Source organism: Lagopus muta, chromosome 1, assembly GCF_023343835.1.
Source record: "Lagopus muta isolate bLagMut1 chromosome 1, bLagMut1 primary, whole genome shotgun sequence".
Lineage (NCBI taxonomy): Eukaryota > Metazoa > Chordata > Aves > Galliformes > Phasianidae > Lagopus > Lagopus muta.
Window position 1 is genome coordinate 169,722,874 of NC_064433.1, and position 15,302 is coordinate 169,738,175.

At 39.8% G+C, this 15,302-nt stretch overlaps 1 protein-coding gene across 2 annotated transcripts; it reads right to left on the reverse strand.

The window, feature by feature from the left end:
- Positions 1–5,304: 5,304 nt before the first annotated feature.
- On the reverse strand, positions 5,305–15,249 carry UFM1 (ubiquitin fold modifier 1). 2 transcript variants are annotated; one of them, XM_048934421.1, is made up of 6 exons: positions 15,084–15,249; positions 14,938–14,994; positions 14,656–14,713; positions 10,897–10,936; positions 10,456–10,488; positions 5,397–7,261 (listed from the first exon to the last, which is right to left on the reverse strand). In XM_048934421.1, coding segments are annotated over exons 1-6 (258 nt in total). In that variant the 5' UTR covers positions 15,086–15,249; the 3' UTR covers positions 5,397–7,193. The 2 variants fall into 2 exon arrangements, with proteins under 2 accessions (XP_048790379.1, XP_048790378.1); XM_048934422.1 differs by lacking the exons at positions 14,938–14,994; positions 15,084–15,249 and adding an exon at positions 14,814–14,918 and having other exon boundaries at positions 5,305–7,261.
- Positions 15,250–15,302: the final 53 nt, after the last annotated feature.

Here is a 15,302-nt window from a genome sequence, read left to right on the forward strand (position 1 = left end):
ATGCTGATTGCATGTAATTCATGTAAGCCTATTGACAACAAAAATACTGTAAGAATTATTGTATAAAGAAGTCACGATTCATTGTACTTGCAGTCTTCTGTGTTAAACTGAATAAGAGATTACTGAGTTTTTTAAACCAAAAATTAAGAAGAATTAGTGCATCTTAGTTGTAGGTCTTCCCCATCCAGTTGATAACAATGTTTCATTTTTAATAGTAAAAGTTCACAGGAGCTTAAGAAGACGATCATACATATTATTGAAACCATAACTACTTATTTTAGAGCTCACAGCTGTGCTGTTCTTGGGCAGAATCAATGTTGCAATCACCACTATTGGATAATGGAGGTAATTATTTGTCTTCATATAGCTTTTAGATTAAAATACAATGTGGAACTTTTAAAATGCGTTATTTTTCTCACCTGTAACAGGGAAGGATTTTTAACATTAATTGTTAAGAACAAGTAAGCAGGCATATGCTTTGCATTTACCAGTATGCAGTGTCAACTCATCTTCAGATAAAGGCTGTCAAGAGTTCTGAATTCATTAATGTCATTTCCACTAACAAACATTGAGTTAAGACTTCTTGACAAACATCTTGATTTTGTGTTGAACGCTGGCAAGTATTACAGCCTTTCTGTGTCATTCTAATTTGAGGTCATCACAGCAGCAATATAATAAAGCTTTTTCAAGGTGATCTCACAGTTTAAACTGAAAATAAAATTTGCATTTAAGGCACAGTATGAAACAACGGAGGCGTATTTTGCTTTGATAGCTGCACATTCAGTGTGAAGTGGTAGAGATATGTATTTTCTTCTCATTTTATTTCAGAAACCTAAAAATAACCAATAACTTTAACTCTTTTAAGACTGGGGTCCAAAGCATTTTGTATATTTTCTATGTTTTCTTGAAGGTTTCTCAGTGTAAATTGCATTATTTCAATAGTTCAGATATGAAATAATTTACATTAATTCCAAAAGACATGATGCCTCTTATGGAAGTATCACTCATACCAGTCAGACTGTGTTAAATGGTCAGAACTGAAAGAATTAAAGGGATTTTTTTTTCAGATATGCCTGGAGACCAATTGCCTCTTTGGTTTGTGCTTGGAAGTGTTTGAAAGCAAAGTAAACGAACAACCACAGGGCAGTTGTCACCAATCAAAGTTTGTAGAGAACTGCAGCAAAGAAATGGGACGTCAAGCCACATCAGTTCCTGAGTGCTCTCAATGCCTGAGTGCTCTCATTTTTAAGATCCTTTACAAGTTTTGTTGTTGCTGTTGCTTTTATTTCAAACCCCACTAACACCTTCTGTGACTGAATTTTTTCTGTCATTAAGTTCGTCTGGTGTGTCAGTAGTACAGAAGAAATTTGAAAGTCACTGGGCAATTCACAAAAATATGTGGCTAAAATTGGTTCCTTCTGTCATTTGCGGACACTGGCCAATAAACCTTCAAGAATTCCTGACTCTTACTGATGGAAACAAATGGATGACCTCTATTCTAATTTTCTCTGGCTGTGAGGTTACAAACAAAAATGAGATGTGCAAACTTCAGACCATTCAGGCCCATTGTTCCTGGGCTTGAGTCCACTTGGCACTGACTGTCGTGCAAAACCTCTCTGGAACAGGTCTGAATAGGTCTGTTTTGGAGACAGATGGGGCTGTCCAACACAGAACCAAGAAGCGAGAACAATCACCACCTGAGCTTACTCTGACCCACTCTTATTTACTGCTACAGATACATTCACTGAGAACTGTATTTAGTCAAGAAATGAGAATTAAATGAATCTGACATAAATAATTGGACCATTTTGATTTGTCATCCATAATGGATATTACAGACTACTGTACAGTTGGAAACACACGCTGTGCACTTGTTCATGTGCTAATGATCTGCTCTGCATGGGTGGTGCTTACTGACATTGAGTGCTTGTACAATCTTTCACTTTTCATGTTGGGGGTGAGGACTCCTAGCTGCTGTTTTTGTTAGCAGGTATTGTTTGTATCCTACTCAAGAGCCCAGAGGAATGGAAGAGAACTCTGTTATGAGTTAATGGGTCTCTACTGCTAAATCGTTACTGCTAACTCGAAATGTCAATGTAAAGCAGAATTGAGATGCTAATTTCTCAAGCAACGTGGATCCTCTGACAGCATTTTATTACAGTAATGGTATTTACATTCCCTCCCCTGCCTGAGTAAAAAAATTGTGATTTAGAAAGTTACAGCAGTAAATATTATCTGATCAGCTACATCAAATGCTGTCTGTTTTCAATACAAACATTAAAAATGGAGTTTACAAGATCTCTAATATTAATGTCATAATGATTACAAATTCCTTTATATCAGACTCCAAATTATTCAACTGCCACAGCTTCTACGCAACAGTAGAAGACAGTACGATTTTGGCTAATACCTCTGATAAAACTTTTTGCTTGTTCCAGCAGGAGGTCAAGGACTGTAATCCTCTACAGGTATTCTGAGAAAATACAGGTGTGAGGAGACTAAAAAGGGTTCAAGTAGGAAGAACTGTGGCTGTATCTTACCTTATCTGGGCAAGTATCTAAGGTAAAGTAAGATGTAGCTCTTTTTCTACCAACAAAATGCTGGGAAAAGGAATAAGGAAAGAACTGTCCAGGGAGTCACTTAGGCTGGAAAGACCAACTGGAATTTATCTGGTTCTAAGCCCTGCTTAGAGATACGTCAGCCTCGAAGTTTCATCAGTTGCTCAGAGCCCTGTCTGATCATGTTTTGAGCATCAGCAAAGAAGGAGGCTCCATAATCTATCTTGGCAACCAGTTCATGTTTGTTCAGAGACAAGTCCTGAATATTTTTTAGTGTCCAGACCAACCCAGACTTATTTCTCATCAAGTCTCAAGAACAGTGAAAGCAACTGCAGACACACCTTCCCATTCCCACAACAAAAAGATTAGTTTCAAGTCTGCAGCAGTGATTGATTATAGGACAAATCTGACCTACGTTCAGAATTTAAGAGTGATTTATTTTTATTTTTATTTTTTCCTCCAGGGAAAGGAAGCCTCTGAAGTTGGTGCACTTCTCACAGACACCATTTGGTACTTCCTAATCAATGAAAGACACTGACAGCTCCCAGTCACAGGCTCAGGACTTTCTTCACAGTAATAAGCAGAAACACGTGCACCTGCTCTTTGCGTTAGCAGCTTCTTTTATGCATCCCAAATTCTTTAAAATCTGCTTTTCAGGAACATTTAAACTTCTCAGGGAGATAAGGGAAAACTGCTATATGCTCTGAAAAATGAGCAGAATCTTTTGTTTTCTTCTTCAGTAGAGGTTTTCTTTTTTGTTTGTAGACAACTGATTTTAATCTGACAAAGCTTTGCATAAAGAACAAGTCTCTCATGCTCCCATCATGGGTGCTGAGCCTACTGTAAAAACAGAAAAGATGCATTCAACTAACAATATCACATAAAGAGCATGTTTGTGTCATGCAATAATTTCAGTTTTGAACAAATTCCTGGGAGCTTTGTGTCATTCACTAAACATCCTGATCAAACAACAGTAGCTGAGTAGCACAATGCTACACTACACAATTTTGAAAGGAGGGGAAAGAGCATGCTGGGGATGTATTCACAAAGGTTAACATTAGCCCATACAGGGCAACATCTATACTTAGTAAAGAGAGAAAGTCTCCTCCAGAGGGCAATTCAGAAGTGAAGATTCATTTAGCTACTCTGAATGTCCCTCCAGAGGAATCTTACTTTCCATTAATTTCAGAAACAGCCTGCAGAGATTAGCCTCAAAAAGATCATACTAGCCTCTGTGTATACTACCACGTATCTACCTTCCATCAGCAGGAACAGAGGCTGAGATGTATAGTTAGCTACACTGTATTTAAATCTGAATGCTATGTATCACATATTAAATGAATTTCACTCAGTTAGAGCTCAGGGTTCTGCCAGCATTGCTGAAATGCTGTCTCCACTGTGCTACTTGGGAAACCACAGGATTCAGTTTTTTCCACTGCCCTATTCAAGTGCTCCATTTGATGACTACCTGCATGCTAGCATACAAAGGACTGCTGTACTCTCACCATCTTCAGGATCCACTTAACATGCTGCAGCACAGTTCTTTCTCTTGCTCGAACTGCACACTGTACCACTGGAGCAGCAATGGAAAGCGGGTTTTCACCATCAACCTAGAGACAAAAATTCTGAAGTTTTGAGACCTGCTGCCAAAGATTTTAATGGTTATTAGCAACAAGAGTGGAAAAGTCTTTCAATCTTAAATATGAAAAAAGGCTACATTTTGTGGTTTAATCGGGCACACAGCTAAAGACCACAGAGCCATTAGCTTACTCCCCTATCAGGGGCTAAGGTAAGGACAGTTTAATAAAAAAGGGGTGGGGGGAAAAGGAAAGAAAAACTACCTTAACAAAAAGAATGAACATACCAAGTGATGCACAATGCAATTGTTCACCACCAGCTGACTGATGCTCAGCCAGTCTCCAAAGAATGGCAGGCATCCTGGACAACTCCCCCAACTTTATGGTTGAGTGTGATGCCCTATGGTATGAGATATCCACTTCAGGTCAGCTGTCCTGGTTCCGTCCCCTCCCAGCTTCTTGCGCACTCTTAGCCCCTTGCTGGCAGGGAAGTGTGAGAAGCTGAAACATTCTTGGCTCTGTGCAAGCAGTGCTCAGCAATAGCTAAAAACATTGTATGTTACCAATGTTATCCTCATCCTAAATCCAAAAAAAAAAAAAAAAAAAGCATTACATGAGCCTCTATAAAGAAAATTAACACAGCAAAAATGAAGACTTGAGTATACAAGGAAAAGAACATAACTGACAGAAATAATGTGAAGACTATTTCCTAACTCTTTCAGTTTTTCTATATTACACTAGCTCACTGCACTTCCCTTCCTCAAAAATGTCCTTAAAATACTGTCAAACTTGAGGAAAAAAAAAAAAGTCCACAATATCTTACAAACCAAAACAATCATTACAGCTCTTTTAAGGTCTCACCAAGACTTTCCACATCATCATTCTAGGATTTAGCCCCATCTTTTCAGAGTATCTTCAAAGTAAAACAGCCATTCTTTCACAATACAAGGGAAAAATAAAAAACAAAAAACCCTTTGAATTGCCTTCATGCCTTCAGCAAAGGAGCAACAAAGTCTGACAAAGTAGGGGAAGTTAGGGATTCTTTTCATAATCTTCTGAAGACTCCCTCAGCCCAGGAAATCTGCTTCTAAATTTACAATTTTTCCTGTACAACATATCCAACCTGACTTTGACATAACAATATGTACTTGCAAACATAACATCAACTTGCAAATGTCTGCTGAGACCATTTTACTACTAACACCAAATAGAAAAGCTACATTCAAATTTCAGAGACCATGTTTACACAAAGGTGTCATGAACAGAGAAAGTATTACAAAGTTATTCTTCCAAATGGACAAATCATTTGCATATTACACAAACTATGCTGCAACACAGCACCTCAAATACTTCACATTGTGCTATTAACACAGTAAAAGTGTAGTAAAAGCTTATTATAAGTAGTAAGCAATCATCTGAAATCACTTTTAACTAGCCTAAGGCACCTTAGTTTCAAAATGCCTTTGAAAAGGCCCTGATGACCTTATGAAAACTACATTGCATCTTGAGACATGAAAGAAAGCTTCCTATTTGTTACATTCTTTTACAAGTATTCCATCAATAGATCTGCAGAGAAAGTTAAAAGCCACTGACATAGCCCTTTCTAATCATCTTGTAGCATTACATTAATAGAAGCTATACACAGTACCTTCAAGTCCGTGTTGGACAGAATTCTGCATAGTAAGAATATTCTGGCTTCAAATTAATCTCACAGTATCTTAATTACGAAGGTCAAAAGGGTGGCATTTTTAATTACTGTCAAAATCAAACTGAGAAAATGAGAAAGGAACTTTTTTTTTTTCATATTGTTTATTAAAACAAAGGAAAATGAAGAATTTTACAATCCATCTTAGAGGTGGAAAATTTTAAGTCAAATATCACTTTCAGAACGTTTTCTTCTACATACTGAATTCATATCCACTCATTAGGGCATTCTGTGCACTATTTGAAACCGAATCTGAACATCCTTCTGGAGAATTTTTGCACAGTGAAGTGCAATCATTAATCATTTGTGATGACTCTCATTAAACCAAGCAGTGCTCTGCCCACTGTTTTACTTCCTGTAAACTCAGTAAGAAACACAAAACGCAACAGGGTAAGACTTGGCCAAACAGATTAAATCACAAAGTAGAACAACCAGTTCAAGAAAAGCAGCAATTACTCTAAATAAAATGCACGATTGATAAATTACCTCAGGCAACTGATAAAGAAAAAGCATATTACCTGAACACAAACATTTTGATGAACTATGATTCTCTTGTAATATGCAGAAACAAAAACTTTTACAAAGAACCATTATTTATAGAAAAAGGAATGACATATTTGACCAGTACTTATACATTCCCAAATTTTGCCAGGCCTTCCATGGCATTTTGAGATTATGTCTCACAAATTCTCTGAAATTGCATTTGGTTTGAAACTTCATTTGATGTTTTGTGAAGTTAACATATAGGTACCTCTGCATTCTCTGCTATCTAAAATGTTTTCAACAATTAAATATTACAATTACTTTGGAACATTTGGCATTTACTTACTTATTCCAATTATAAACCACTTAACTTTTCAATTCTATCTGGGCTTAATACTCGAATTGTGGTAAAACTTCTCCTCTCAACATGGAATTTTATCAAAAGAAAAAGGAAAATATGAATAAAGCTAAACCTTCCAACACTCAGTAGAACAGTTTCTCTGGAACAAGATCATAAAGTTCCCCCTTCCACAAACTAACTTTGACAATATGTAATATTTTAAATAATTACTTATTGTGGTTGAGTTTACTCTTGCATTTTCAGTAATAAACATCTTTAGAGACATCCATCTTTTTTTCAATAGGATCACCCCATTGAAAAATATCAGTAAAGAAATAACCAGTGCATTATTTATTATGCTTTAACAACAAAATGAGACTTTATCTGTGTGACAAAAAAAGATTGGATCTCGGCAAGTCATATAGGGTAGCTTCAAAAAGGCCAATTCTTCAGTCACAATGCAGAGTCCCAAAATAAATAGACATTAACTACATGCCAATGTCACTTATTCCAGAAGATTTCAGTAGACATTAAGAGCTTCCAACTCGATCTCTGGGAATAATCCGTAGATCTGAACCGTGCTTTAGAAATACATTTCCTAAACAAACAAACAAGAGAACATTACCAAACAAAATAAGTTGCCGAAGCAAGCATACACATTTAAAGAACAATAATGCCCTTAGATCAGTGTTCAATATCTTTATAACAATTTCTCTATATGCTACAAAACCATTTTTTGTATTTCCAAAGAATTCAATCTTATCCTTCCTACAGTGCCACCCCTGTGCCTAATCTTACATTTGTAGACAAGATCAAGATCATTAGGAAATACTTTCAATCTAGATGTCTTTAATTTACCTGAACCTTGACTATGAAATGCTGTTATATTACTGCTGAGTAATTGCTCAACATTTATCAAAATTTAGGAGAGTTAATGCAAAGCAACTGGAGATCTGAATTTGATGCGAATAGCTGCAGGCATGATGAACTGCCATGTGAACATTTTCATTTTCAGGAATAAAGTAGCCCTTAATCCATTTACTTTGCAGGATTAAGCTACATAATACAAAATGCAAGTATACCTCTGAGGAAGAAGAACAGTGTAAATATATCTTATCTTAAACAACTGACTTTACTGTTTCACCTAAATGTTCTTAAGTGGCCGTATGAAAAACTGCCCTCACAGGCTGATGATGATCCAGTAGCTAAACTATATTGTTAGCTGTATCATCTATCTTCACTGTACTTGGTCATATGATGTGTTGGGATTGGTGCTATCTAACATCTTTGTAGGCAACATGAACAGTGCGATTCAGTGCACTCTCAGCAAGTTTGCAGATTATGCCAAGCTGAGTGGTGGCAGCTGACATGCTAGAGGGAAAGGATGCCATACAGGACCTGGACAGGCTTGAAAGGTGGGCCCCATGCCAACCTCATGAAGTTCCACAAGGCCAAGTGCAAGGTGCTACACTCGTGTCGGGGCAATCCCAAGTGCAGATACAGGTTGGCTAGAGAATGGCTTGAGAGCAGCCCTGAGGAGAAGGATTTGGGGGTGTTGACTGATGAAAGATTCAACATAAGCCAGCAACGTGTGCATGCAGCCCAGAAGGCCAACTGTGTTCTAGGTTGCATCAAGAGAAATGTGATCAGCAGGTCGAGGGAGGTGATTCTGCCCCTCTACTCTGCTTTCATGAGACCCCACCTGGAGTTTTACATATGGTTCTGGAGCCTCCAACACAAGAAGGACATGGAGCTGTTGGATTAGGTCCAGACAGGGGCCACAAAGATGATCAGAGGGCTGAAGTACTTTCCCCATGAGGACAGGATGAGAGTGCTGAGGCCCTTCAGCCTGGAGAAGGCACCAGGGAGACTTATAACAGCCTTCCAGTACCTGAAGGGGACCTACAGGAAAGCTGGAAGGGACTTTTTATAAGGGCAGGTAGCAACAGGATAAGGGAACATGGTGTTAAACTGGAATGAGACAGATTTGGACTAGATATTAGGAGAAAATTCTTTACTGTGAGGGTAGTGAGATGCTGGAACAGGCTGCCCAATGAGGCTGTGAATGCCTCCTCCCTGGAAACATTCAAGCTCAGGCTGAATGGGGCTTTAACTGACCTGGTCTAGAGAGAGATGCCCCTACCTGTAGCCGGGGGGTTGGAACTAAATGATCTTAGCAGTCCCTTCCAGCCCAAACCATTCTGTAATTCTATGGTTCTATGCCTCTATGTTCACGATGAGGACAGCAACAGCTGAGGAGTCTGCCAGAGGCAGCACACTGGCCAAAAAACAAGGGTATCCTAAGTCAAGCCCAAGGTTGACAAAAACCTCATGTGGTGCAGAAAACCAAGTACTCTCTTGATCTTCACTTACAAATGCTGTTGATAGAACTGCAGATATCAAAAGTGGATTGCTGTACTTCTGTGATTCCTTCTACAATTCCAAAAAAATAACGTCAAGCAATTGACCTTCTAACTGTTGCTTACTGTGAGATGCTCTGCAAGATTTTACTTTATACTGTTTATCTTAAGAGGGCTAGGTATGCTAATTATATGAATGAGAAAGCGGTATCTAGAAAGCCAAAAAAACAAAACACCCAAAAACCTAGAAGCAAACTGTGCTACTTTTGGCAACACGCAGCAGACAGAGGACATAAATGAATAAGATCTGGCAAAAAGATCTGAAAAAAAAATTTTTGAAAAAAAAAACAGAGAAGCAGCAAAGAACTCTTCACTAACTGTTCATCATGTTTGCAAGCAGGAATAAAATTAGATTTACAGTTTGCACCAGGTGGAATCACCTGGAATCCCTTGAGGGGAACAAGAGGACTATCTGCAAGACCACCCTTTTTGAGAATGTACTTTACAAAGCACCTACAGTTCCTGCTCTAAAACAGTGTTACTCTTCTAAACAGATCTTATCAGAATGGCTTCTGAAATACCAAATACTACTGGAGTAGGCACAGTGGTGAAAAAAAATACAGCTATCATCTGGTATTTTAGAAATTAGTAATTGCTCTTTTAGACTGCACTAAATAGCTAAGTCCTAAAGATCATCAGTACCTCACGCTTCCACAGTCCTACTAAATAACAGTTCTGTGGATTTAATCTTTCACTCAGAACACTGACTGCAGTTTCACAGAATCACAGAATTGTAGGGGTTGGAAGGGACCTCCAGAGATCATCGAGTCCAACCCCCCTGCCAAAGCAGGTTCCCTACAGCAGGTCGCACAGGTAGGCATCCAGGCAGGTCTTGAACATCTCCAGAGAAGGAGACTCCACCACCTCCCTGGGCAGCCTGTTCCAGTGCTCCGTCACCCCCACTGTAAAGAAGTTCTTGCGCATGTTTGTGCGGAACTTCCTATGCTGCAGTTTCTGGCCATTTCCCCTTGTCCTGTCTCCACTCACCACTGAAAAGAGTCCGGCCTCGCCATTCTGCCCCCCACACCTTAGATATTTATAGACCTGGATCAGGTCCCCTCTCAGTCTCCTTTTCTCAAGGCTGAACAGACCCAGTTCACTCAGCCTTTCCTCATAGGGGAGATGCTCCAGGCCCTTCACCATCTTCGTGGCCCTCCGCTGGACTCTCTCCAAGAGATCCCTGTCTTTTTTGTACTGGGGAGCCCAGAACTGGACGCAGTACTCCTACTAGTTTCAACTACTGGACAACTGTTCTCCCATTTAAGAAATCAAAACTTGAGATATAACAACCAACCTGGAGTGCTATGTGTTAACTTAAAATACCTGACTTGTTTTTTTTTAGAACTACTGGGCTCCATAAATAATAACTTACCTGCTGTCTGTGCAGGGTTTATTCCTATTCCATCTAGGAAGAAATTAAAGCAGAAAAAGAGACAGACAGGACAGTGAAATGGACTTCACAGTTTATTACATTGAACTTACTGCCCAAAAATATAAAACATCAAACAATACATACTTATCACACCAGCCCTTCAAGTAGCTATTTCCAATAATCAACATCAGTCACATCAAAGAAACTAACAAGAAATCTACAGCATAGGAAATCCAAACTATGTGTTAGGAGAAAACCACTCCAGTGAATAATAATGGCTACATACCTTCATCCCATTCGTAAATAATATGAAAAATGCTACTATATTATTAAATATTACTAAGTTCAGTTTGCACACTGTAGAGTCTGTGATAGAAAAGACGTTTCTGTGTCTATCAATATCCCTCAACTGAAACTACAGTATAAAAACTACATACTTACCGTTTGTGATAATGGCACTTGTTGCTGCAGGAACTTTGAACTACAGGAAATGAGTACAAAACAATGCAAAAGACATAGTTAAAGTAGAAAACATGGATAATACTCAAAGCAATGATTATTTTAGCTTACTCAAGTAGAAAGAATCATGAGAAAATATTCCCCTGAGATTTAGAGATACAGAAAAACTAAAATTTACACTTAAAGTTGATTAGACATCTCAATATAGAGTAAGAAATTTGCAGTACTAAAATAACTACATCCATTATTCACTGGATAAAATATAAAAGAAATATTAGTTCTAATTATACTAAATTAAAAAAAAAAAAACAACAAAAAACCTTAAAAAAGGGGTGGCCAGAAGGAAGAGGGAGGTGATTGACTCTCTCTACTCAGCTCTTGTGAGGCCCCATCTGGAGTACTGCATCCAGGCCTGGGGCCCCCAGTACAGGAAGGATGTGGAAGTTTTGGAGTGGATCCAGAGGAGGGCCACTAAGATGATCAGAGGGCTGGAGCACCTCTCCTATGAGGAAAGGTTGAGGGACCTGGGATTGTTTAGCTTGGAGAAGAGAAGGCTCCAGGGAGACCTCACTGCAGCCTTCCAATGTTTACAAGGCTGGACAGTGATAGGACAAGGGGGAATGGTCTTAAATTAAGAAAGGGGAGGTTTAGGTTAGATATTAGGAGGAAGTTTTTCACTCAGAGGGTGGTGACAGACTGGAACAGGTTGCCCAAGGAGGTTGTGGATGCCCCATCCCTGGAGGCATTCAAGGCCAGGCTGGATGTGGCTCTGGGCAGCCTGGTCTGGTGGCTGGCGACCCTGCACATAGCAGGGGGTTGAAACTAGATGATCAATGTGGTCCTTTTCAACCCAGGGCATTCTATGATTCTGTGATTCTATGAAACACATGGAAATGAACTTCTAAGAAGAACATGTTACGTCATGCCAAATACTGTGAACAAACAATACTTTTCTAAATAAAAAAACAATTGACCGAGAATACATATGCTCAAATTTTCCAGATTAAAAATGGTCAACAATCTTAAACATAAAACACACACACGTATTTGTGGGCATACTAACTTCATACTGGTGTGCTCAACAGAAAGAAACACTTACAGGACCAGAACAAGAGCCAATATGAAAACATTATATAGTAGGAAAAAATAGAAGGTTGCATCTGAAATGCATGGAATTTGCACTGAGAGAATATTTTCACCATACAAGTCAACTCTGTGAGTAATTAGTATTACCATCAGGTACATTATCACTATTTGAACTTCCCATTGTTGTGACGGAAGATGGTGTTTGAACCCCAAATCAACTTTAGTTAATCTTGGTTAATTTTGACCTATTTCCTAGCTTTCTTCTTGGCTCCATTTTGATCTCCAACTGCACTGCTGCAAGAAGAGTTCACTCTAAGATTTGCTTATAAAAGGAGGCACTGAGAGCACTGCACCTGATCCAGCTCTGTCAGAATTCTGCCACCAGCCTAAGCAGGCTTTGTACCCTCAATCAGCACCATATGCCCCCACGATACCCATCCCCACATCCACTCATCATATGTGGTCAATTCCACTATACAAAAAACAGCGCACAGATGGGGCTGCATCAGACATAGGTTGCATATTATTTCAGAATAACTGAACTTCCGGAGAACACAAAAAATAATTATTTCTTAGGACTTATTTTCATGACTACAGGAAGTCACAAAGGACCCAAAGAAATATCCTGTACTGCATAATGTGGATGGAAGGGGTAGGCAGTGTGGGTGCACATCAATCAGTGCCACTTGGATGGCTTGAGGACCACAGGTTGCTCCTTTGCCACATTTTACTTAGCTCTATGATCAGTCCCTAAGACTGGTGTCCAGGTAATCAGCAACTATCATTTGCTCCTCAGAAAGCACTTCTCTTATGCAAGAAAAAGCACAACTATGAATGCTAATACTACATGCTTTTCTGGTAGAATTAGAGAGCTCTCATTTGCTGAGCAAGTCACTTCAGCTGAACCTTTCAGTGGCATTCATTAATTGTACTTTCCTCATTTTCTAATTGCTCAAATCAAAATTCTGAGGTTCAACTTGCAAGAACTCCACACATTAACAGCAACAGCTAGAATTCATGGATACCATGCTTAAATACAGCACTTAATTATTGGTATACCGAAAAATTGCCTTTCATCTCCAGACACACAATAGTAGCATTTTTTTATTATTATTAACTTTAAACTTACAATCTCTTAGCTTTGTACCTATTGCAGGTCATTACCTACTCACCTTGCAATGTAACATTAAAAAAGTAACTTTTGCAAAAGACAAATCATATACCAGAGTCACTATGGAAAGGCCATGAGGAAATAATTTGTCTTCAAAGCCAGGTTTGAGTAATGAGTTCAAAAATTGGGAGCTACATATTTAACACTAACAATGTAAAAGTAATATGTCATCTCATAATAGCTAAGTACTACACATAGTTGATCTCTCCCTCCTCCTCCTCAGCAGGAAAAAGGGGAGAAAATGAGATGGCAGAAAAAAAAACAACCAAACGCAGGTTTGAGACAGGAGCAGCTTAATGAAAAGACTTCTGAGAAACAGAAGGAGAAAAAAGCTACTCTCCAATTCCCAACAGCAAGTAATGCTCAGTCACTTCTCAGGAAGCAGGGCCTTAGTACGTGTATGTACATGCGCAGTGGTCGCTTGCTTTCTTTATTAATTTTTTCCTTGTCTTTCTTCCTTCAAGTTTCATTGCTGAGTGTGACATCATACAGTACAAAACACTGGGCCATACTCAGCACGTTAAAATCATCACAATATAGAAAAGGAAACTTGTACAGGACGTTGGTACACTATAATTCAGTATTGAATTTTAATATTTTGTTTGACTTAAAAACAAAAATCTACAATCAGAAATGAGATGTATTCCAAAATCAAAGACTGCTGGAAACAAGCATGAGAAGTGTTACTAATTTCTTCAAAAAAGCTAAAGAGTATCCTGAATATTCTACATCAGTAATTGAAAATATTAAATAGGCAACAGCAGTAATTTGTAATCATGTTTACTACCATTTATTTTTATATTATTGGCATAAAAGTGCAATAGCGAAGAAAACGAGTAGGTCTTATACTTGCTACTGATGTGCAAATTAGAATCCTAGAATCATAGAACCACTGACTCCTTAGAGTTAGAAAGGACCCCTGAAGGCCACCTAGTCCAACTCCCTTGCAGTGAACAGGGACATCACAGCTAGATCAGGTTGCCCAGGGCCTGATCCAGCCTCACCTTGAAAGTTTCCAGGGACAGGGCATCCACCACATCTCTGGGCAAACTGTTCCACTGCCTCACCACCCTCACTGTAGAAATTTTTTTTTCCTTCAATCTAACGTACATCTACCCTCTTTGAGCTTGAAGCCATTTGCCCTTGTTCTGTCACCACAGACCCTGATAAAGAATCTGTCTTCTTTCCTGTAGTTCTAGATACTGGAAGGCTGCTCTCAGGTCACCTTGGAGCCTTCTCTTCTCCATGCTGAACAGCCCCAGTTCTCTCAGCCTGTTCCCATACAAATCCTGTAAGAACTGCTGAATTACAGAATCCAGAAGTTTTGACAGATCCACTGACAGCAGTGAAGCCAGGGCTCATGAGTATCTACCAATAGGATTTTTTTTTTGGCATGTTGGATTCAGTGTTCTATTTTACAACCAACAACCATTTGTTTTCAGGCACAGTCACAAAATTAAGAGCAGTCACATCTTTCTACTTACTTCCTCAGCAGCAAACTTCAAGACAGCTGTGAAAGGTGTACTTTCGGGCACGCTTAGCCTGAAACGAGAGTTTAAACGTTGGGTGCGTGACTGCTAACATAAACCAGTATCAAGCGACCTTACGAGCAGCAACCCTCCTGCCAAAGATGTGTACGTACAGGATGAGGCAGAACAGAGACACACATGCCATTCATCTTCCACGATAAAATAAAAGCAAAAGAACGCCAAGGGAGCCCCGCAGGGCTGAGGGCCCCACCTCACGCAGTACAACCCCGCACTCACACTTTGTAGGGCAGCCGCGGGTCGGAGGTGAGCGTGACTTTAAAGGTGACCTTCGACCTGGGAAGAGCGAGAAGAAAGCGGGGGGTTAGAGGCGTGTGAGGACCCGATGTGGAGCAGCAGAGCCAGGATCGCACCCGCTCACTCACATGCTGCCGCCGCCACCGCCGCCCGCCGACACGTCAGCCTCACGGCGGCCCTCGCCGCTTCTCCCGCTCGCAGGGCTGCCCGCGGCGCGCCTGATGGAAAGCTACAAGTACAAAAACGCCCTGCGGGCCGCTGAGGGGCAACGAGTGGGGCGCTCGGTCTCTGTGCTTCGCCGACCCCGAGAGGGGAAGAGCTGAGGGTGGGTGAGGGGAATTGCGGAG